A 26,043-nucleotide genomic window follows, 5' to 3' on the forward strand; every position below is an offset into this window, starting at 1 on the left:
GTCTAGGCTATTCTGTAACTCTCTATGTAGACCTAGTTGGCCTGAACCCATCTAGATTTATCACGCTCTGCCTCCCAAGTACTGGGATCATTAGAATGTGCCATATAACCAACTTAAATAGTTTCAATGCCTGACTTAGTTTGGCTTTTATTATTGTGTGAGATACCATGACAAAGGCAACCTTTTAAAGGAAAATATTTCACTGGGATTTTTTTTAATTACAGTTTGATAGTTCACTATCATCATGATTGGACACATGGCAGCTTACAAGTAGACATGGTCTTGGAGGAAGAGTTGAGAATTCTATATTTTGATCCACATGCAGCAGAAAAGAACTGTCACACTGAGCATGGCTGGGCATATATGCAACCTCTCCAACATTACACACTTTTTCCAACAAGGTCATGCCTATTACGATAAAACCACACCTCCTTATATTGCCACACTCAATGGGCCAAGAATTCACACAAATGAGTCTATGACAGCCATACCTATTTAAATAACCACAAGGCCTAATATGTTAATAACAATAGAAGTAGCTATAAATGGTGGTTCGTGTTGTATATTAGTCACTTTTTATGTTTTCATGACAGGAATGCCTGATAAAATGAACTTAAGGAATGGTTCACCTTTGCACAAGATTTAAGAAGGAATACAGTCAGTCATGGTGGGAAAATCAAGGTGGCTGGAGTCTGAAAGGACTGAAGTATGGTGCTCAGCTCACGCTTTTTAGTCTTGCACCTACACCCTATGAGATGGTATTTCCCACATTCAAGGTGTGCCTTCCTTACTCAGGTAACAAGTCTAGAAATACCTTGAAATGTTGCACAATGATTCTCAATCCAATTAAGTTGACAATTAAGATTAAAGCCCTCACATCATGGAAAGAAGAGCAGAAGGGTTGTCAAAAATTTAAAACCAATCTGAGGTACATAATATATTCTATAAAGGTCTGGAATACTGTAATGAGAGTTTTGGTTTCCTTGGAAATCCAGTTATGTTTTGAAAATATGTTTTTGTGTTAATCTTATGGGTGGAGTATGGTGCTGGTTCAGTTTGTCCATTGCTGTTAACTATAATTGTCTTCTGCTCTAGGAGATACATGATTTTTCCAGCATATAATTTAATTTTGGGGACCCCGGACTGGGTATACAGACAAATACCTCTACAGGACCTGTGAGAGCTGCCTCTCCTCCTGCTGCTGAACCTGCTTTTGCTGGTCCCAGCAGTTATGTTTGTTGTATTGCTAGATTGTCATTGCTAGATTTCTGGAAGGTTGGTTATTCTAATGACAAAGATTGAACATGGTCCTAAATCTTGATGACCATAATTAGCATAAAGTAATCTGAAAAGATCTATGCCTCTTTTTTCTCTAACCTTCTTTCTCTCCTACCTAATACTGGGGGTTTGAAAGTGATTAATGAGGAATGATGATTGAAATAGTTGTAGATATAAAAATCCATTAAAGTAGACACACGAACAAACAAACACACACACACACACACACACACACACACACACACACACACACACACACAAATGATAACAGAATGTAGTATAGAAATCCAAGAAAGCAGACATGACAAAACAATAAAAAATTGTTTATAGAAATGCAAGCTTTTTAAAAGTTATACTACAACTCATCAATGTACTAGATTAAATGAAAAACTTTAGCATGCTTATTGATATTTAAAATATTCAAGTGTCATATTTCTTATTGGTATAATATTTATAAAATGAACAATTGAGAAAAGCTGTTATTAAAAAATGGAAGTAGTAACTCAGGCAACTGGTTCACTCACTCTCCTTTCTATGCCCTTGTTCCTACTAGGATTTCCTTGGTTGCCTTTTTTCACCAGCCTATGTGCACTGTATCCCTATCTTGACTATTCATGCATCATCTACTGTCTTTCCAAATCCCACCAGCTCTGACCTTATTTCCTTTTCTCTATCAACTAATAACAAGTCATAAGCCTTATCAATCATTTGTACATATTGCCTTTGCCCCCCTACTAGAACGTAAGATCCATTATGACAAGGTTCTCTTATGTAATCTCTGATGAACGAGCAGTAGTTGAAAATGTTCCTGCACAAACACATATAAATATATAAATGAACTGCAATATGGCATAAGTTATATGTGGTAGGTATTCACTCATATTTCTGGATAAAAGTGGTACTAAAGTATATATCATTATGTGTGTGCCCTCCTTATGTACTCTTTTATATAACTTTTCAGCCAGAGATTTTCTAACTTTGTTTAAGAAATGTTTCCTCTGTGTTAGTAAGTAGGCTCTGCCTCTCCTCTGCATGTAGTTCACTCTATTTTCTTCTAAAACTCTATTAATTTCCTCTTATATTTAAACATTTCTTCTATGTGGAATGTAAGTATAAATATAATATAGCACTATGGTTGAATTCTCTAGCGCTCTGATTAGATGATCAGATATGCCACTGCATTAAAGAACATGCCCCTTCTTTACTGAATTAAATAATGCATGCCTGGTCATGCATTAAATGTGAAATCCCATAACGGATCTGATGTTTTTGATTCTCTAACCTGTTACACCTATGATCTAGTGAACACTAATTTTATATTTTTATAGTAGAAACAAATTTTACTGTGAAAAGAAAAAGAAATAGAACTTAGTCAAAATATAAGAATTTTCTAAGTAAAGATTAGTTTATAAAACATAACAAGAACAGACAGCTATACTATGAGCAAACTTCTTGAACATTCAATCTATTTAGAAAGTATAAAACTAAAACAATGTGTTCTTTTTTCTGATCATAGAATGCTTAAACCAATCTTCCATACATTTCCTTTAAAATGCCATTTTATTTCCATATTTATTATCTTGTGCTTTTGTACTGTTCTTATGAATATAAATGTTAATATTTATATATAAATATATTTACATACATAATCCTATGTGTATAGATATTTATTTGTGTATATATATATAGGCCTATATTGTTTTTACAAACATACATATCCATATACATTTATAAGTAAATATATTACATAAATATTCATATTAGTATAATAAGGAAAAATATAGGTAGACAAACATACACAGACAGAGACAGATAGATTTCATAAATGATTAGCTTGTGAAATCAGAGAAATGATAAAACTGTAATTTTATAAGGGTCTACCACCATGCTGTCCCAGGAAAGCTTATGACACTGATGAAGTCCAAAGCCATTCCACTGAGCATTCCTTACCTTGATAAGGAAATGGGACTTTTTGTTCTATTCAGACTATATGAGACTACACTGTGGCAGATGATCTCCTTTATTCATTTCAACAATTTAAATGTCAACCCATCCTACAATAATGTTCATGTTGACAAGTGAAATAAAATAAATCAAATATTTCAAATTATTTGTTAACTTTAAAATACATATATTTCACATTAGAATAAAATGAATAGCCTCCTAAAACAATAGTTAAAGAAAATGAGGCCATAGTTTTGGGGATAGAACAAGAAGGCAATTAACAAGGGAGAGTTTAGAGGACAAAAAAAGGCAAATACTAATTTGAAAAAAAATTGTAAGTTATGAGAGACATTTCCAATTCTTTGCAGCAAGGATATGAATTTTTTTTTAATATTTCACAAGTCATCCTGTGGTGTCTTTAGTATCATATTGTACGATATAGTATTTGGTACGGTCACTGATGGCTAACCACAGTTTGATTATTATTTCTGAAAATTGTTTCTTTGTGAAATTTTATCACTTTACTGAGAAATATAATTCTGTCAGGAGTTAATTAAAATTTCTGTACTTAATATGCTTATTTATTTTTGTTCTTAAAGTGTCATAGACTTTCTTGAAGCAGTGACAACTGAATCCATTTAACCTTTCCCTGGTTAAGACAGAAGGGACAGCCCTTTTACAAAACCTACTAATGTCTATCCAGCAGGACCATTTATAAATACCACTATACATGCTTATGGTTGCTGGATTTACCTGGTGTGTGGTCCGAATCTGGGCTCAAGACTTCAGTGGGAATTACACTGCCGATGCTCCAATCCAAATCATCTTCAGGATCCTGTGTGAGTCCACAGTCCACGGGCCAGTCTCCTGAAGTCCTTTCAAAATTGCAACTTCCTGCTGTGCTCATGTAGTAACCTAGTGAGACAGGATGTTCATATACACTTCACAGAATGTCTACAACACCCTATGCCACACTACATTTTTACTGATACAAATCATTTAATCTCATGTTTTCTTTTGTTTTTATATTTGAAATACTTTGGTGTGGATGTGTGAGTGTGTGTGTGTGTGTGTGTGTGTGGTGTGTGTGTATGTGTGTGTGTTTTATGTATGACTGTGTTTTCATGGCATGTGCTCATGCCATGGAGTGCGTGTGGAGGTCGGGAGACAACGACAACCCCAAGTGCTGGTGCTTGTCATTCCATGTTGTTTGATAAAGCATCACATTGCTGTTGGCAGTTCCATGCGCCAGGTTAGTTGGCTGATTACTTCTATAAATTTGTTCACCTGTCTCTGCCTCAACTATAGCCCCAGAAACACTGAAAACACAGATCTACGTCTGTCGTGAGAAATCTGAAATTTTGATTTCCTGTTAAAAATGCAGAAATATTAAATGGATATGTTTCTGTATTAATCCCAGATATATGATATAGGGTATTGCAGATTGTCCATAGCAGCTGATTATGATTATCCTCTTGATCTAGCAGATGCATCATTTCTCCAATTGCAGATAATTTCTGTGATTGCATAATGTTTGAAAAATTTGGAACTTCTCAAAGTGTATATCAATTCTAGGAGTCTGAAATATGGCGTGGGTTATTAGTTAGTTGATGGTTGTTCAGTTGTTTATTGGTTGTTGTTGGTTAGTTGTTGGCGGTCACTATTTGTTATGAACTCATGGATAAAGAATAGGAAGGAAAACATAGATGTCCTGATAGTGAAGATCAAACTTTCCCCAAGGAATGTAATGCCTGTAATCAATGGGAAGTAGTCTAATAAAAACACTTTCCTCTTTTCTTTTAATCCTTTTTGGGCCTATCAAGTGTTAGGATGTTGAAAGGGTAGATAAAATTGTGGAGAAGAGTAGAACAAAGAATACTCCACAAAGTAGCAAACTACAGCTACAAATACCACTATTCCTCACTTTCATGAGTTCTGAAAATTTAAACTCAAGTCTTTATGTTAAATGGCAAGTGCTTTACCCACTATAACATCTGTATAATTCATATAATTTAATTATTTATATATAAACTTTATGTAGCCGAAATATTTACACTAGCCAATAATAACTTATTTATTCTGTAATGCTTTCTCTCTCAAGTGATCTAAAATAGTTGTTTGAGTGCTGTCATTTACACATTATATAATTATATGGATTAAATAATTTTGTTTACAAATGTCATATGAACATTTGGGTTGATGCCCAAACCATGAATTTAACATTATGTTCAAATAAATCATTCCAGCTGAATAAACAAGCAGATTCCTTTGTGGGTGTTTGGTGCATCCAGATTTACTCTAGGGTTTGAATAGCATAGGTAGGCAATTAGTAAAGCAAAGTCAATTATGGAAGGAAAGATGTTTTTGGGTAAAGCAGTAGACCGTGCTGGCCACAAACCAATCTACATATCATGCAGGCATATTCCAGGCCTGCCACTAAGCTACAGAAGAAGTTATTTTCTAAAACTATTGATTGGCAACTCATTTAAAAGTAATTAAGTTTTCAAAATGAAAGGAATTAGTAGATAAGAAATGACATCCACTAATCACCTGTGAAGTGATCTACAATAATGTCCCAGAAACCAGATTCTCATTTGGTCTCTATTTGAGTACAGGAGTTAATATTTCCTGAGCACAGTGTAAAATATAACTGTTATACTGACAACTCTTGGGTTATACAGAAGGTTCTTGGACTGCTTAATCAGTTTGCATCAATTGAAATAGCGACTGCATTTCTTCTCTTTTAAAAGAATTTGTTACTTCTTAAATTTCTATTTGATCATGTGTCTTTATTAATAAAATGGAAGTCTTAGCTCATTAAAGATTAAGCATCAAAAAGCTCTGTGTTAAACAGATGCTGAAGACAACAGACAGAACTGATGCTCTCGTACAATTTACTGAATTCCTAAGAGAATGTCTGTAAACAGTTATTTTGCTTCTTTATGCATTGTTTGACTTTGTCACTAAAAATAGAAGAATTTTAATACTTTTCCTTTTTAGGACATCATTTTAATTCATTTAAATGACTATATAATCACTATTTTATGTGATTAGGTTTGAAGCCAGCTTCATTTGGATGTTATGCTATCATTCTATAATACAGAATAGGATTATGCTATATATAGATGTAAAAACTCATTGATCTAAACATTTAGTAAACACATCATCAAATGTTCAGAACCATCTTGTGGATGCCCTGGACTGCTTTTATGCTTTTTTACATGGATTCTGTGTTTTTGTATTTCAATGCACCTTACATCTGACCCTCTAAATCTAATATCTTTGGTTCCACTTGCTTTCCAGTTGGATAATCTTGTCCCTGATTGCTCAATTAAATATCAGAGACTGCTTCAACATCAAGATACATCAGAAAACAGGATTTTCTTTCTTACAGTTCATTCTCTCCTTCTTAAAACAGGTGACACTCTGTTTTCTAAGTCTCATTTCTTCCTCTTAACCTGACTCTTCATCAGAACTTGATTTCTAGTCTATAAGTCATCTCCTTTAAAGTCATACATGTTTCCTTGTCTTCAAGTGTCATAGTTCCTCCTTATGGCTTTACTGTTACTTGTGTTAACCTTCCATCTTCATTTCAAAATGCATATTCTTTTTTTAAAAAACAACTTTATTTTACAAAACAGATAAATGTACAGATTTTAAACATTTTTGCTTAAAATTATACATTTTTGTCAGTACTTTTTTCAGACTTTAAAATAACTTTTACATAAAACTACATGAATACATTTTTTAGTCAGTACTTGATTTTTTCAAAGGCTTGACAGTATGCATTGAAAACCTAATAGTTACAATGAGCGTAAAGTACATGCAGAACAAAACGCAACATGGAAAGAGTCAAAGTCTTCTTGTTTTGTAAATATTTTTTTGTTTTGTTTTGTTTTTTTTATTTCTTGGACTTCATACAGTCTGTGAGTTGTTTCTGGGGGAGTGCAAGCCTCTGGGGTTAGCATCCCACTATCAGTGACTGCATATTATGTCTGTTCTTTTGTATAGTAAATGCATATTCTTATTTAGAATTTCCACTTTATGCATCCTCAATTTTCCTTTCCATCTACTTTTAAATAGATGTGCTACAAATATACACACATGATAAAATACAGACAAACTATTTTAAACACTTTCGGGACAGTCCATTTAGAAGATGCATCCATTACTTTCAAACCATCCTAGCATTCTCTTCAAGCATGTCCTCCGTGAGATTTCCATTTCACATGAATCTTGTTTTTCTTTATAAAGACTCAAAACTTCAGAGTCACTATTGGTTCTATACCCTTTATATATCCCAAATGTCACCAGAACCTGGGTACTTTTCCTTTGAGAATATATGCATTTACTCATTTTAAGTTTCATAACAAACACTGGTTCAAGTCTATGGTTTATTTGTAGAGATTGTTTTTAGCATAGGGTTTAGCTATCTACCTTACAAACACAAGCTACATTAATCATCTTTAATACTCTTTTGGTATTATTTTATCTGGTTAAAATAGTCCATTTTTCACACTCTAAAAAAATTCTTGTAGATCTTAACTCTGAATACAATAACCTTTACTGGGATTCAAATTTTTTTTTAGGATGAGTAGGCCTCATCTGTACAATTGATTCAACTCCAACAATGTGTTATATCATCTTTCTAAAATTAACTGAGTTTGTAAAACATTTATGCTTAGATCTATATCATTGTTTTTAAAAATACTTCTCTCGCAGTTGGTTACTCTTTTCTTAACAATTCTTTCTAGGTCTTACTTAACATAAAACTTTTCCTTTATTTTTACTTTATGTGTACATGTGTTTTGCCTGCATGTATATCTATGTACCACATACATGTGGTAAGAACATTTTAATTTAAGTAAAGCCTTTTAAAAGTGAAGGATGTGTATTAGGCTGAAACAATCCCCTTCCCCATGTGACTTATGATTCCACTAGCCAAGTACAATGTTAACCTTCTTTTTCTTCTCTTTGTTAGCTTTTGAATAGTTTGGAATGAAAATATAGACAACAGAATCTTCAACAAATAGTGATGGTAAACCTAGATGGTTGAAAACATGTTTATCATCCTGCACAAATGTTAACTCCAAATGGGCCACCTGTCTAAACATTAATTCATCTACACTAAACCTGATAGAATAGAAGTGGGAAATCGCCTTGAACTCACAGGTATAGAAAAAGGCTCTCTGAATCAAACAGTGTGAGAAAAGGCATGAAGATCAAAAATTACTACATAGGACTTCATGAAAAGGAAAAATTTCTGTAAGGCACAGGACATGATTATTAAGACAAGGCACCAGCCTATGTAATAGGAAAAAAAATTTAGCAATTCCACACTCAATAGGGAATAATATCTAAAGTGCAGAAATAACTCAAGAAAATAGATATCAAAAACCAAAATAATACAGTTAAAACTGGGTTATGAAACTAAACAATTCACAAACGAAAAAACTCAAATGGCTAAGAAACACATTAAGACAGGTTTCCAAACAAAAGTTCTCAATCAAGGAATGTTGAATGGCTGAGAAACATCTGAGGAAGTGCTCAACATTCTTAGCCATCAGGGAAATGCAAATCAAAACAACCCTGAAATTCCACCTCACACCAGTTAGATTGGCCAAGATCCAAAACTCAGATGACAACAGATACTGGCAAGAATGTGGAGAAAGAGGAACACTTCTCCACTGTTGTTGAGGTTGTAAACTGATACAACCACTCTTGAAATCAGTCTGGCAGTTCCTCAGAAAAATGGACATAGTACTACCTGAAGAGCCAGTTATTCTGCTTCTGGGCATTTACCCCAGAGATGCTCCAACATAGAACAAAGATACATGCACCACAATATTCATTGCAGCTCTATTTATAATAGCCAGAAGCTGGAAAGAACCCAGATGTCCTTCAGTAGATGAATGGATATAAAAATTGTGGTACATTTACACAATGGAGTACTACTCAGCTATCGGAAACAATGACTTAACAAAATTCTTAAGAAAATGGATGCATCTAGAAAATATCATCCTGAGTGAGATAACCCAGTCACAAAAGAACAGACATAATATGCAGTCACTGATAATAGGATACTAACACCAGAAAGCTCTAAAAACCCCAGAAACAACTCACAGACTGTGTGAAGTTCAACAACAACAAAAAGAATATATTTTAATTAAAATAGAACTGTATCACATCCCCCTTTTCTCCCTACAGTCCCTTCCAGTTTCTCTCCTATCCCCTCAAATTAATAGCTTCTTTTTCTATATTATTGCTACATATATAAATATGTGTATGTATATATACCCACAAATATTTAATTACAAACTTAAAAAACTGTATTCGTATACTTTTATGCAAAAATTCTGAAAATTTGTACATTTATCTTTGTTTCTAAAATAAAGTTTTTCAATAAAAAAAAGACAGGTTTAACATCTCTAGCCATCAGGGAAATGAATATCAAAACGACTTTGAGATTTCATCTCATGCCTGCCAAAATGTTTAAGATTGACAAAAGTAGTGACAGTTCATTCTACTGAGGATGTGGAGTAAGAGGAACACTCATCCATTGCTGGTAGAGGTGAAAACATGTAAACCACTATAGAAATTGGTGAGGTGGTTCCTCCGAAAAATGAGAATACATTTATCTCAAGATTCAGCTATACAAGGGTCAGGTGTAAACACAAAGAATGCTTTATCCTACCAAAAGACACTTGTTGAATCATGCTCATTGCTAGTTAATTTACAATAGCCAGTGAATGTAAACAATTTAGATATTTATCAACAGAGAAGTATATAAAGAAAATGTGATATGGTTACACAATGGAGTTATAGTTAGGTATTAAAAAATGACATCATGGAATTGACAAGTAAATGAATGACACTAGAAAAAAATCCCGAGTGAGGTATTCCTGACCCAAAGACAAGTATGGTATGTATTTTTATTATATATGGATATTAGCTGTTGTCAATGACAAACTGAAATCTGTAGAACCATAAGGTTCAGTATAAGGCAAGTGACTAGGTGCGACAGATAGAGCATATTAGGAAAGAGAAATGGAATATATAGCTATGAAATACTGAGGGGAAGCTGTAACATGAGAATAAAGTGAAGAGAGAGAGAAAACGGGGTTATGGAGAAAGAGAAGCAGAGACAGCTAATTAAAGAGCATTGTGGAGGTAGTATGAAAACATAATATACTAGAAATTTTATAAAATATATTCATATATAAAAGCCACTTAAATATAAACACCAAATGATGGGAAGATAGAATGCCAGTGTCCCATTTCTTGCCACCAAATGAAGCTTTGAATGCAGATATTGGATTATATCTAATTCAGTTGTTCACCAAGTGGTTCTATAGAAATCTCCAGTCAATCCAAACTTTTGTCAAGAGTATTGGTTGCATCATGAGATTGTCAGAGAAGCTTTCCCCTAGAGCAGATGAGAACAAAAACAGAGTCCAACTGCCAGACATTATATAGAGACTGGGAGAATGTGGAACACACAGCTATTTCCACGAATGAGCTATTTCCATAAATTTTCTTTCCATTTGCCTAAGAATAAGAGGCAGAAAATATGTAAGAATGTGAAGGGGTATAGTACACCAAGAAAACAAAGCTTTCTCAGCAATATGATATAAGCTTATATAAACTCACAGAGACTGAGACCACATATATTGAGCCTGCATGGGTCTGTCTAGGTCCCTTGCATACATAGTATGGCTTCCATTATAAATGGGTGTTTTTATGGAACCTCTGACTGTGTGAACAAGTGGGTTTATTTTTTGTGCCTTCTCTTGGACTCCTATTTGTGTGTTTTATCTAATTCTGTGTCAGTTTTCACTAATTCCACTGTGTTAGTTTTATTTTATATTGTTATATTTTATTACTATCTCTTGAAAATTTCTTTGTTTATTAAGAGACAGAAAAAAGCAGATATGGAAGAAAGGTGTGGTATAAAGGAACTAGGAGAACAATAGGAAGATAAGTCATACTCGGGATATATTATGCAAGAAAAGATAATTTATTTGGAGTAAAATTTAAAAGCAATAAAAGTAAACAAAAAGAGAATCTAGAATCTGGCAACTACTGTGGAAAGGAATTCTAAGAAAAGATTGATTTCATCATAAACCAGAAGAATGAAAATTTAGTTATTTGCATTTTTAAAACAGAAGTGTATCTTTATATTTAAGAATAAGTCCACATTTTTATTGTATGGGTAGTTTTTAAAAAGACACAAAGTGTGAAGCAGAGACTGAAGGAAGTTCATCCAGAGACTGCTCCACCCAGAGATCCATCCTATATGCAGTCACCAAACCCGGATAATGTTGTGGATGCCAAGAAGTGCATGAAGATGAGTGCCTGATATATCTGTCTCCTGAGAGGCTCTGCCAGAACCTAAGAAATATAGAGTCAGGTTCTGTCAACCAAACATTGGACTAAGAACAGGGTCTCCAATGAAGGAGTTAGAAAAAGGACTGAAGAAGCAGAAGGGGTTTTCAATCCCATAAAAAGAACAACAATATCAACCAAATAGACACCCTAGAACTCACAGAAACTAAACTACCAATGAAAGAGTACACATGGAGGTACCCATGGCTCCAGCAGCATATGCAGCAGAGAATGACCTTAACAGGCACCAATTTGAAGAGAGGCCCTTTACCTTGTAAAGGCTCAATACTCCCATGTAAGGGAATGCCAGGGTGGGGAGATGGGTGAGAGTAGATGGGTGGATAGGGGAACACTGTCATCAAGGCAGGGGGAGGAAGGATGGGATAGGGAGATTCCATAGCAAAAACTGGGAAAGGGGATACCATTTAAAATTTAAGTAAAGAAAATATGAAAAAAATAAAAGAAATAAAGAACGAGGTAAATAAAGAGGTATGTTTCCCTTGTCTGGCTTTTTTTTCTCATGAGTTATATTCCTTCCTCCAACTGCTGACCTCTTGTTTTTTTTTTTTTTTTTTTTTTTCAATGACCTCTGTCATCTTAGTGAAAATTAAAATATGTTTTAGTTACTACTTGTCACAATGCTACCATAAATAAAATGAACAGATATGATTTTATATAAAGTCAATACTTTGATTGACTAGAAAAGAATGGCTAGTAAACTAACAAGTTCTGCCAGCAAGGCCAAGACTGAAATTTCTGCTCTTGTGGGAATTATAGTTGCTATCAATTATTTGAAATGCTATTTATTATGCAGTACTGTCACTTTGATTGTTTTATGACTTTGAGTTATTGTAGACTGTAGGTTGATGTCAAGGTGCTATATGATTGAACAGTAGAGAGTGGGTGGGGACAAAAGTTGTGGTAAGGTGAAAGAGGAGGAGAAGCAGGGGATTCTAAGCAATGGCAGAAGAGGTAGAAGGTTCAAATCAGGGTGAGCAAGATTGGTTTTATCTTGTCTAGGTGGGTGACATATCTTTTTTAATTGACAGCTAATTTATTGTTTGCATGTATTGTGGATTGGGACCATGAGATGCAAAATATGATTGAACCGTAGCAATAATCTATTAAAGCACAGATATTGTATATACGGGAAGGGACAATAAGGAACAGAAAAATACTATTAGGAATAAATACTTATGATACATAAAGAAGGATAGGAACTGCTGGATCAATGAGGAGGGAGAAGAGTAGGGGGCTTACAGGAGGGAGTCCTGGGAGAGGTTTCTAAAATAAAGGTCCATTTGAAGAGTAGTATGGAAACCTAATATAGGCTTCTTAAAACACACATATATGAAGGCAATCTAAATGAAACTGTGAAATATTTGGATGGCAGAAGAGGAAGGAGAGAACCCCAATCAACCTCCTCTTCTCTCTCTCTCTCTCTCTCTCTCTCTCTCTCTCTCTCTCTCTCTCTCTCTCTCTCTCTCTCTCTCCCTCCCTCCCTCCCTCCCTCCCTCCCTCCCTCCCTCCCTCCCTCCCTCCCTCTCTCTCTCTCTCTCTCTCTCTCTCTCTCTCTCTCTCTCTCTCTCTCTCTCTCTCTCACACACACACACACACATACACACACAAAACAAAATAACAAAACAACCACAACAACAACAAAAACAAAAAACAAAATTTCCAGTACTGGAACTGGGTATATCTTATTGAGTTGTTGGGCAGTAAGGTCCCATGGCAATCCACAAATAATCCTCACTGTTGCTGAGACCATAGCTTGCTCTCCACAAATTAACATAACATTCCCATTGCTGAAGATGACACCTGTACAAGCTCCTGAATGTGGACAAGTTAAGCTAGTGCCTGTAAAGATTCTTCACCATTATATGCTAACATCTTTGGTACAGCAGGGAACTCTGTACACTACCAAAGGGGAAATATAAGACACCAAGCCAGCTACAAATATGGTAATTGACAATAATGTCCTGTCTGTGTGCCAGTGCATTGGTGACCCACAACTTGTGGAAATAACCAACAAATATTTGATTTAGCTTGAACTTCACTCCATGAGCTAGAACTCATACCTGATATTACTTGAGTGATGTGAATTATGAGACTAGATAGTCTAGAGACAAGGGAGGAAACTAAAAACTGCTGAGCTAAAACAAGCAAACACCCTAGGAACATTCTGCTAGTTTGTCATCATCAGAGATGTTTTCTCCTATAAAAGTAAGAACATGTATATATATATATATATATGTATAATGCATTATGTATATGTATATATGTATGTGTGTGGAGAGCATTTTTGGCACCACTGGACAGCTGGCAGTGGGAATCTTTCACTTCACCTGGACAATCAGAAGCTGGTCAAGGCAGAAATCTGACTCTGGTCCTATACTCAGGAAACTGGCCCAGATTAAGAACATTTGCATTTGAAGCTCAGGGCAGAACATTTACAGTTGTGGGGCAGGACATTTTCGCATGTAGCTCTGGGCAGTTCAGCAGATGTACATGGGGCAGTCTCTTTGTCTCTTGGGATCCCTGTTTGTCCCTGATCTTCACACCTGGCCAACAGGAAGATGTTTACAGGATTTTTGATTATTAACTTGCTTGTTCTCTGACTCAGAACTGATGTTGTCTTTCTGCATGTAATTAAATTGGTTTAAAAGAGGACTAAATAAACAAGGCTTCACCTCGGCCTCAAGACTGGCCGAAGTCATGTTACAATTTTGACTAAATGTCTCTTTTTTTCTTTCAATCCTCAAACTTGTTGTTTGACCAAGCTGGTCTCGGACATGTGTATGTGTATTCGTATGCGTATGTTTATGCGTATATGAATATCCACAGTCAGACACTATACAGAGAGTTAAAGATCTCAGAACACTCCGGCCATAAACCAGGTATGTTCATCACATCTCTCCCGTCAGCACCCAGGGAACCCTAGAAAAGAGGAGGCAGTAATATTTTAAGGGCTAGAGGAAATGCAATACATCAAGAAGTCAAGACCTTCTCAATAATCATGGTTAGAGTTCACAGGCACTCACAGAGACTATGACACGGGGCAGCCCAGTCTTTTGCATATATTATGGTTTCCAATATAGAGTTTTTATGGGATTCATGAATGTGGGAAAATAGTATGTTTTTTTGTAGCCTCTCTTGAACTCTTTTTCTTCTGTTTGTTTTGCCCAATTCTGATGTATTAATTTTTGTTTTATCATTTTCTTTTACTTTTATTTTGTTATTATGCATTAAAGTCTGTTTTCTAGTGAAAAACAGAAAAAGATGGATTTTGTTGGGAAGGATATTGAGTGAGAAAAAACTAAGAGTATAGGAAACAGAAACCATAATCAGGATATGTTATGTAAAAAAAAATCTATTTTAAAAAATAAAAAGAGATTTTCAAATTAGGGCAAATATAGTGAACAAAATTATCTTATGACCACTCCCCAAATAATAAATCAACTTAAGATTTAATTCAATATATTAAATGAATAATTGTATTTAATATATGGAGTTAGTTCTTTTTTCTGAAAAGAGAATGTATTTTAATTTGCATACGCTTTCATGTTTTTGGATTATATACTCTCTGTATTTACATTTCAAATGTTATCCCCTTCCCCATTCTTCCATCACCCCTCCCCCTCCACTTGTGTCCACAAAGGTGCAACCTCTCCCAATCACCCACTTCATCTCAGTGCCTTGGCCTTCCCCTACTTTGGGAAAACTTACCCTCACTGGACCAAAAGCCTCTTCTCCCATTGATGCCAACACTGCTATTTTCTGCTACATTTATACTAAAGAATGAGTGACTAATTTACTACGAAGAGGAGAAAAATGAATCTCTGAGAATATAAATAATGGTACCTCTCAGGTTTAATATAATTTAATTGAGCTTTAATAAGTTAGAGTCTTAGTAAAAATTAAAGGCTACATTTTAATATTTCCAAAGGTCAGTTCATTCCATGTATTTCTCTAAATGTCATTTACTCTGTTATTCATAATAACTTATGCATTTAATTGAAACGAATCCACATTTAATACTTGCAAAACATCTACAGGGCCACTAATATAAATACCAGTGGATCCAACTTGAAACTTAGAATATCATCCACCGTCTGCCTGTGAGTGCTCTTTAAGGATCTGAAGAAAAATTATCAAGTTATTGGAGAAAATTGCCTGTATCACTGACACCACATTGTTTTTTCCATAAATTTAAATATTTCTTTCGGTAGCTCACATAAGTATGTAGTTGACTTTAGTTTCTAAAACCAAGACCACATTTGTATACCTTTAATACCTCAACTGTGAGAAAGGTAAAATAATGTAACTCAATATGAAAGTAAAGCAGAGAAAATATGCACTGTTTATATCTGTACACACACACACACACACACACACACACACACAAACACACAAACTCACCATAAACATTCACTATTTGTTATTTGTTATGTATGAGTAAATGTTAGTAAAATTTTGGCAGCACTTGTTATGATTTAACAGTTAACTAAGAAAGCTCATTATAAAAATCTTGAATTACAAAAAAAATCAATAAACATTGCAATCCAATATAATATTTTTTTCTACTTGATTTTTTTCATAATAAAAATATTTAGATTTTCAGTTGTTTATAGCACATACTATGTATAGAAATTCATGGAAGAATTTAACGTTTGCATAAATATTTTCAATGTCTATCTTAAATTAAGAAAGGCAATTTAATATTGGTGGAGTTTACATTAGAATTTCTACTTGAGACAACCTAGAATCACTAAGAAGTCAGTCTCAAGGGAAGACTGTCTACACTGGGGTGGCCTGTGGGGACATCTGTGGAAAACTTTCTTAGTTAAGTTAATTTGTGATGTTAAGTTAAATTAAGTTAAGTTACTTTGATTAATTTAAATTCAGATGATTCAGCACAGTGAGAAAAGAACCATTCTCTAGGTAGGGCATCCTAAATTGTATAAGATAGGGTAACTAGCAGAGTACTCAGCATGCATTTCTTCACCTTTTTGATCCTCATTATGTCTGTGATATGACCAGTTCTATCTAAATCTCACTGCCTTGAATCCCCCATGGTGATTGACTGGAAACCTGGATTTATTAGCTAAAATAAATACCCCCTAAAGTTTAAGAATATTTTGTAATAGCACCAGAAATAAATAAAATTAGAACAAGAAAATGAGAAATTTTTGTTTGAACCCTAAAGAGACATTTTTTACTCAGTTATATATATATAAGCTAATAATTCTTGTTGCACAAGATTCAATTCCAAGAGCCTTTATAAAAATCAAATATTGCTGTTTATCTGTATTCCTAGCACTCTTTTCTTTTTATATTAAACAACTTTATTTTAAATAAAACAGAGGTAAATGAAAAGATTTTAAAAGCATTGTAGCATAAATGTATATGAACATATTTTTGCAAATACTTGATTTTTATAAAGGTTTGATAGTATGCATGAAAACAGTAGTTACAATGATTATGAAGTACATATAATACAAAATGTAACATGGAAATAGTCAAATTTTCCTTAGTGTGTAAAGATTAAACATAATGCATTTTAAATACCAAGGATTGCCACAAGGCTGCGTTTTTTTTTTTTTTTTTTCAAGCAGAATTATATCCATCTTTATTTAAAATTCTCTTTGTAAACTTTGTGTAGTATTTCATAGAAGATGACAATCATTAACAGTATACAGAACGTCCAAACTCAATTCTTATATGAAAGGCTGCATTATTAACTCTCAAATTATTTTTTTAACAACTGTATTTTACAAAACAAAGATAAATGTACAGATTTTAAGCATTTCATGCATAAAATTGTACAATATATTTTTGTCAGTACTTTTTTTCAGATTTTAAAATAATTTTTACATAAAACTATATGAATATATTTTTTAGTCAGTACTTGATATTTTTAAAGGTTTTGATAGTATGCATGGAAAACTTAATAGTTACAATGAGCATAAAGTACATTTAAAACAAAATGTAACATGGAAATAGTCAAAGTTTTCTTGTTGTATAAATATTTTTTTGTTTTGTTTTTTTTTTTTTTTTCTGTTTTCTTTATTTCTTGGACTTCATACAGTCTGTGAGTTGTTTCTGGGGCAGTGCGAGCCTCTGGGGTTAGCTTCCTACTATCAGTGACTGCATATTATGTCTGTTCTTTTGTGACTGGGTTATCTCACTCAGGATGGTATTCTCTAAATGCAGCCATTTTCTTAAGAATTTGGTCAAGTCATTGTTTCTGGTGGCTGAGTAGTATTCCATTGTGTAAATGTACCACAATTTTTGGATCCATTCATCTTCTGAAGGAAATCTGGGTTCTTTCCAGCTTCTGGCTATTATATATAGAGCTGCTATGAACATTGTGGTGCATATATCTTTGTTGTGTACTAAAGTGTCTCTGGGGTATATGCCCAGAAGTGGAATAGCTGGGTCTTCGGGTAATATTATGTCCAATTTTCTGAAGTATCGCCAGACTGATTTCCAGAGTGGTAGTACCAGTTTACAAGCCCACCAAAAGTGGAGAAGTGTTTCTCTTTCTTCATATCCTCTCCAGCATCTGCTGTCATCTGAATTTTTGATCTTGGCCAATCTGACTGGTGTGAGGTGGAATCTCAGGGTTGTTTTGATTTGCATTTGATTTTGATGAGCACTTCCTCAGATATTTCTCAGCCATTCGATATTCCTCAACTGGGAACGTTTTGTTTAGCTCTGTACCACATTTTTTAATATGGTTATTTGATTCTCTGGTGTCTAGCTTTTTGAGTTCTTTGTATACCTTAGATATTAGGCCTCTATCTGATGTGGAGTTGGTAAAAATCTTTTCCCATTGTGTTGGCTGCTGTTTTGTTTTCTTGACAATTTCCTTAGCCTTACAGAAACTTTGCAATCTCATTAAGTACCATTTGTTAATCTTTGACCTTAGAGCTTGAGCCATTGGTGTTTTGTTCAGAAACTTTTCTCCTGTGCCTATATGTTCTAAAGTTTTCCCTACTTTCTCATCTAATAGTTTCAGTGTATCTGGTTTAATGTGGAGATCTTTCATACACTTACACTTGTGCTTTGTACAAGGAGATAAGAAAGGGTCTATTTTCATTCTTTTGCAAGTTAAGTGCCAGTTGGACCAGCACCATTTGTTGAATAGGCTGTTCTTTTTTCATTGAATGTTTACAACTCCTTTGTCAAAATTCAGGTGACCATATATGTGAGGGCTCATTTCTGGATCTTCTATTCTATTCCATTGATCCACATGCCTATTTCTGTACCAGTACCATGCAGTTTTCAGAACAATTGCCTTGTAGTATAGCTTGAGGTCAGGGATAGTGATTCCCGCAGATGTTTTCTTGTTGTTGAGGATGGATTTCGCTATTCTAGGTCTTTTGTTGTTCCATATGAAATTGCACATCGATCTTTCCAATTCCGTGAAGTACTGTGTTGGAATTTTGATGGGGATAGCATGGAATCTCTAGATTGCTTTTGGTATGATGGCCATTTTTAAAATGTTGATCTTTCCAATCCATGAGCATGGGAGATCTTCCCATTTTCTGAGATCCTCCTCAATTTCCTTCTTTAGAGGTTTGAAGTTCTTGGCATACAGGTCCTTCACTTGCTTAGTTAGATTCACACCTAGGTATTTCATAGTTTTTGTGACAATTTTGAATGGTACATTTTCCCTAATTTCTTTCTCCACATGTTTGTCCTTTGAGTATAGGAAGGCTACTGATTTGTTTGAGTTGATTTTGTATCCAGCCTCTTTGCTGAACTTCTTTATCAGCTGTAGGAGTTCTCTGGTGGAGTTTTTGGGGTCACTTAAGTACACTAACATGTCATCGACAAAGAGTGATATTTTTATCTCTTCCTTTCCGATTTGTATCCCCTTGATCTCCTTTTGCTGTCTAATTGCTCCAGCCAGGATTTCCAGTACTATGTTGAATAGGTAGGGGGAGAGTGGGCAGCCTTGTGAAGTCCCTGATTTTAGTGGGTTTGCTTCAAGTTTCCCACCATTAAGTTTGATGTTGGCTGTTGGTTTGCTGTATATTGCTTTTATTATGTTTAAGTATGGACCTTGGATTCCTGTTCTTTCCAGGACTTTAACATGAAGGGGTGCTGAATTTTTTCAAATGCTTTCTCAGCATCAATTGAGATGACCATGTGATTTTGTTCTATGAGTTTGTTTTTATGGTGGATTACATTGATGGATTTCCTTATATTATACCATCCCTGCATCCCAGGGATGAATCCTACTTGGTCATGATGAATGATCATTTTGATGTGTTCTTGGATTCGGTTTTTCAAGGATTTTGTTGAGTATTTTTGCATCAATGTTCATAAGTGAGATTGGTCTGAAATTCTCTTTCCCTGTAGGGTCTTGGTGTGGTTTAGGTACAAGGGTTATTGTAGCCTCAAAAAATGAGTTGGGTAGCATGCCAGGTGATTTTATCTTGTGGAACAGTTTGGAGAGTATTGGTGTTATATCCGCAATAAATATCTGATAAAATTCTGCACTGAACCTGTCTGGACCTGGGGTTTGTTTGGTTGGGAGGCTTTTGATGACTTCTTCTATTTCTTTAGGTGTTATAGGATTATTTAGATGGTTTACTTAGTCCTGGTTTAACTTTGGGATCTTTTATCTGTCTATGAATTCGTCCATTTCCTCCAGATTTTCCAATTTTGTGGAGTATAAGTTTTTGTATTAGGATCTGATGATTTCTTGAATTTCCTCAGTTTCAGATGTTATTGCTCCACTTTCCTTTCTGATTTTGTTAATTTGTATACTCTCTCTTTGCCCTCTAGTTAGTCTGACTAGGGGTTTATCAATCTTGTTGATTTTCTCAAAGAACCAACTCTTGGTTTTGTTGAATTTTTCAATGGTCCTTTTTGATTTTATTTGGTCTACTTCTGCCCTAATTTTGATTATTTCATGCCGTCTACTCTTCTTGGGTATATCTGCTTCTTTTTGTTCTAGGGCATTTAGCTGTGCTGTCAGGTTGCTGATGTAGGCTCTCTCCAGTTTCTTTTTGGAAGCACTTAGGGTTATGAGTTTTCCTCTCAGCACTGCTTTCATTGCATCCCATAGGTTTGGGTATGTTGTGTTTTCGTTTTCGTTGAATTCTAGAAAATCCTTATTTCTTTTTTTATTTTTTCTTTGGCCCTGCTATCATTTAACAGAGCGTTGTTTAGTTTCCATGTGTATGTGGGGTTTTTGTTCTCTTTGTTGTTGTTAAAGACCAGCCGTAGACCATGGTGATCTGAGAGAATGCATGGGAGTATTTCAATCTTCTTATATCAATTGAGGCTCATTCTGTGTCCAATTATGTGGTCAGTTTTTGAGAAGGTACCATGGGGTGCTGAGAAGAAGGTGTATTCTTTTTCTTTAGGATGATATGTTCTATATATATCTATTAATTGTAGTTGGTTCAAAGTCTCTGCTAGTTTTGCAGTGTCCTTGTTCAGTTTCTGTTTCCATGATCTGTCCACCGGTGAGAGTGGGGTATTAAAATCTCCCACTATTATTGTGTGTGGCGAAATATATTTTTTGAGCTTTAGTAGGGTTTCTTTTATGAATGTGAGTGCATTCCTTTTGGAGCATATATGTTAAGAATTGAGAGTTCCTCCTGACAGATTTCCCCAGTAATGAGTAAAAAGTGTCCTTCCTTATCTTTTTTGATAACTTTTCGTTGGAAATTTACTTTATTCGATATTAGAATAGCCACTCCAACTTGCTTCTTGGGGCTGTTTGCTTGGAAGTTTTTTTCCCACCCTTTTACTCTGAGATAGTGTCTGTCTTTCTCTCTGAGATGAGTTTCCTGTATGCAGAAAAGGCTGGATTTTGTTTATGTATCCAGTCTGATAGCCTATGTCTCTTTATTGGGGAGTTGAGTCCATTTATGTTAATAGATATCAAGGAATAGTTGTTTCTGTTTCCTGCCATTATTGCTTTTGTGGGTGGAGTTGTGTCTGTGTCTTTTTCTACTTTTAGTTTTCTTGTTTAGGAGTTTTCTTGTTTTTACGAGGCTATATTTTCCCTCATTGTATTAGATTTTTCACCTGTAATTCGTTGTAGTGCTGGTTTTGTGGTCAGATATTGCGTAAATTTTGATTTGTCTTGAAATATCTTCATCTCTCCATCTATGGTGATTGATAGTTTTGCTGGGTATAGCAGCTTGGGCTGGCACTTTTGCTCTCTTAGTGTGTGCATGATGTCTGTCCAGGCTCTTCAAGCTTTCATAGTCTCTGTTGAGAAATCAGGTGTGATTCTGATTGGCCTGCCTTTATATCTTACCTGACCTTTTACCCTTACTGCTTTTAGTATTCTTTCTTTGCTTTGGGCACTTGGTGTTTTGACTATTATGTGTCGGGAGGTATTTCTTTTCTGGCCCAACCTATTTGTAGTTCTGAAGGCTTCTTTTATGTTCGTGGTCATCTCATTCTTGAGGGTAGGAAAGTTTTCTTCTACGATTTTGTTGAAGATATTTACTATGCCTCTTAGTTGATACTCTTCTCCCTCTTCTATTCCTATTATCCTTAGGTTAGGTCTTCTCATTGTGTCCTGAGTTTCCTGGACATTTTGTGTTAGGAGCTTTTTGTTTTTTGCATCTTCTCTGGCTGTTTTGTCTATGTTTACAATGTTGTCTTCTGCCCCCGAAATTCTCTCTTCCATCTCTTGTAGTCTATTGGAAATGCTTGCTTCTGTGACTCCTGATTTCTTTTTTAGGTGTTCTACCTCTAGGGTTATCTCTTTTAGTGTTTTCTTTATTGTGTCAATTTCTGTTTTAAATTCCCTCATCTCTTTGGTTCTGTTTTCCCCTAATTCATTGAGTTATTTGAGTGTTTTTCTTGTTTCCTCTTTAAAAGCATCTGAAGCTTTTTGCTTTTCCTCCCGTTCTTGTTTAAGTATCTCTATCAGCATCTTGAGGTATGACTTCAGGTCTGCATTTTCTTTTTCTGGAGTGTTTGGCATTCCAATGTTTGCTGTTATGGGAGAGCTGGATTCTGGTATTGCCAGGTTGTTTTGGTTTCCTTGGGATAAACTCTTTTGCTTTCCTCTTGCCATCTTGTTGTCAGTGATATGTTCTTGCCTTTCCCTTGTATCTGGTCTGTGTCCTTGGATCTCCACTGGTTCAGGTGTCAGATTGGCCGAGCCCTGTTCTGCGCCCTGAGGTTGCTGCAGGGTGCAAACAGAAGTTCCAAAGTTGTGTTCCTGGTCCCTGGATCAAGCAGGGCTGGGGGTGTGCTTACTGTGCGCACTCTGCAGAGATCTCTCTGCTCCCTGGCAGCCCAGATCTCCTACTCACCAGTCTTTAAAGCTTTAGGAGCTGCTGATCCGAGTGGCAGATGGGCCGCGCCCTGTTCTGTACCCTGAAGTCTCCACCAGGTGGAAACAGAAGTTCCAAAGTTTTGTTCCTGGTCCCAGTCTTTCAGCCTTTAGGAGCTGCTGGTGGGTGGGGGGCAGGTGGGCCGGGCCCTGTTCTGCACCCTGAACTCGCTGCTGGGTGGAAACAGAAGTTCTAAAGTTGTGTTCCTGGTCCCTGGATCAGGCAGGCCTGGGGGTGCGCTTACCGTGTGCACTCCGCAGAGATCTCTCTGCTCCCTGGCTGCCCAGATCTCCTACTCACCAGTCTTTAAAGCTTTAGGAGTTGCTGATCCGAGTGGCAGATGGGCCACGCCCTGTTCTGCACCTTGAAGTCCAACTCTCAAATTATTAATGATTTAAGGTCTAGGAGTACTACACTGTGAGAGGTGGATATATATATATATATATATATATATATATATATATATATATATATATATATATATATATATATATATATATATTTTTTTTTTTTTTTTCTAAGAAGGACCGAGGCTACCACATTTTGGCTTTCCTTCTTTTTAAGCTTCTTATCTTATGATTGTTTCTTAGGTATTCATAGCTTAGTGGGGCTAGTATCTAATTATCAGTGACTGCATATCATGTCTGTTCTTTTGTGACTGGGATACCTGACTCAGGATGATATTCTCCAGTTCCATCCATTTACCTAGTCATTGTTTCTAATAGCTGAGTAGTACTGCATTGTGTAAATGTACCACAGTTATTGTATCCATTCCTCTACTGAAGGACATCTGGGTTTTTTTTCCATCTTCTGGCTATTATAAATAAAGCAGCTGGGAACATGGTGGTGATCTTATCATAATGAAGCAACTTTGGAGTATATGCCCAGAAGTATAACTACTGGGTCTTCAGGTAGTACTTTGTCCAATTTTCTGAGGAACCAGAGGACTGATTTCCAGATTGGTTGTACCAGCTTACAACCCCACCAAGAGTGAAGGACTGTTCATCTTTCTCCACATTCTTTCCAGCATCTGCTGTCAGCTGAGTTTGCTTTTTTAAATATTTATTTATTTAATTCACATGAGTACACTGTAGCTCTCTTCAGAAACACCAGAAGAGGGCATCAGATCCCGTTACAGATAGTTTTGAACCACCATGGGGATGCTGGAATTGAACTCAGGACTGCTGGAAGAACAGTCAGTGCTGTTAACTGCTAAGCCATCTCTCCAGCCAGTAAACCTGAGTTTTTGATCTTAGCCAATCTGACCAGTATGAGGTAGAATCTCAGGACTGTTTTGATTTGCATTTCCCTGATAACTAGGGATGTTGAGCTTTTCCTTAGGTGCTTCCCAGCCATTCAATATTCCTCAGTTGAGAATTCTTTATTTAGCCCTCTACCCCATTTTTAATAGGATTGTTTGTTTCCGTGGGGTCTAACTTCTTTAGTTCATTTATATATTGGATATTAGACTCTAACAGATGTGGGGTTGGCAAAGACCCTTTTCCAGTCTGTTGGTTGCCATTTAGGTTTTTGACAGTGTCCTTAGTGTTACAGAAACTTTGCGTTCTCATGGAGTCACATTTATCGATTCTTGATCTTAGAGCATAAACCATTGGTGTTCTGTTAAGGAAAATTTCCCCTTTGCCTATGTGTTCTTAGCTTTTCCTCACTTTCTCCTCTAATAGTTTCAGTGTACCTGGTTTTATTTGAAGATATTTGATCAACTTGCACTTGAGCTTTGTACAAGGAGATAAGAAAAGACCAATTTGTATTCTTCTGCACACTGACTGCCAGTTGAACTAACATCATTTGTTGAAGAGGCTGTCCTTTTTCCATTGAATGTATTTAGCTCATTTTTCAAAGATCAAGCCACCATATGTGTGAGGGATCATTTCTTGATCTTCTATTCTGTTTCATTGATCTACATGTCTATCTCTATACCAACATCATTCAATTTTTAGCACATGCTTTGTAATATAGCTTGAGGTCAGAGATGGTGAATCCTGAAGAAGTTTTCTTGTTCTTGAGAATAGGGTTTACTATTCTAGGCTTTTTGTTATTCCAGATGAATTTGCAAATTGCTTTTTCCAACACTATGAAGAATTTGTTTGGAATTTTGATGGGGTTTGCACTGAATCTGTAGATTGCTTTTGATAAGATGGTCATTTTAAAAATTTTGATCCTTCTAATCCCTGAGGAGGGAAAATTTTTCCATCTTCTGAGATCTTCAATTGTTCTCTTCAAGAGATTTAAAGTTATTGATGGTTGAAAGTGTTTATTAGCTATAATAGTTCCCTGGTGGAATTTTTGTAGTCACTTATATATATTATCATGTCATGGGCAAATAGTGATATATTGACTTCTTCCTTTCTGATTTGTGTCTCTTTTACATCCTTTTGTTGTCTAATTGTTCTGTCCAGGACTTCCAACACAATGCTGAATTGGTATGGGGGGGAGTGGTCAGCCTTGTATAATCCCTGATTTTAGTAAGATTGATTCAATTTTCTCACCATTTAGTTTGATGTTGACTAGTGGTTTTCTGTATATTGCTTTTACTATATTTGGGTATAGGCCTTGTATTCCTGGTCTTTCCAAGACTTTTCATGCTTTCTTAGCATCTAGTGAGATGATTAAGTGTTTTTTTTCCCCCTTTGGGTTTGTTTATATGATGGATTATTTTGATAAATTTCTGTATATTGAACCATCCCTGCACTCCAGGGATGAAGTCTAGTTGATCATAGTGAGTGATTGTTTTGATGCAATCTTGGATTCGGATTGTAAAATTTTATTGAGTATTTTCATCTGTGTTCATGAGGGAGATTTGTCTAAAGTTCGCTTTAATTGTTGGGTGTTTTTGTGGTTTAGGAATGAAAGTATTTCTGGCTTTAAAGAATGATTTGGGTAGTATTCCCTCTGTCTTTATTTTGTGGAATAGTTAAGAGAGTATGGGTATTAACTCTTCTCTAAAGGTCTGATAGGATTTTGCACTGAACACATCTTGTCCTAGTTGTTTTGTTTGTTTGTTTTTGCTTGTTGTTGTTGTCCATGTTCTTTGGGAAGGTTTTGATGACTGCTTCTATTTCTTTTGGTGTTATGAGATTTTTTTAGATAC

The 26,043-nt window shown here is 35.4% G+C and overlaps 1 protein-coding gene across 1 annotated transcript in view; it reads right to left on the reverse strand.

The window, feature by feature from the left end:
• MALRD1 (MAM and LDL receptor class A domain containing 1) overlaps positions 1-26,043 on the reverse strand; it is a gene marked incomplete at both ends in the record, with an annotated part of 691,362 nt that overhangs the window by 188,740 nt on the left and 476,579 nt on the right. The window contains one exon of the mRNA XM_080918486.1: positions 3,976-4,137. Coding sequence (XP_080774612.1) covers positions 3,976-4,137 — 162 coding nt within the window. The remainder of the gene's footprint in view (positions 1-3,975; positions 4,138-26,043) is intronic.

The sequence above is a fragment of the Micromys minutus genome (genome assembly GCF_963924665.1).
Source record: "Micromys minutus genome assembly, chromosome: 6".
Taxonomy (NCBI): Eukaryota; Metazoa; Chordata; class Mammalia; order Rodentia; family Muridae; genus Micromys; species Micromys minutus.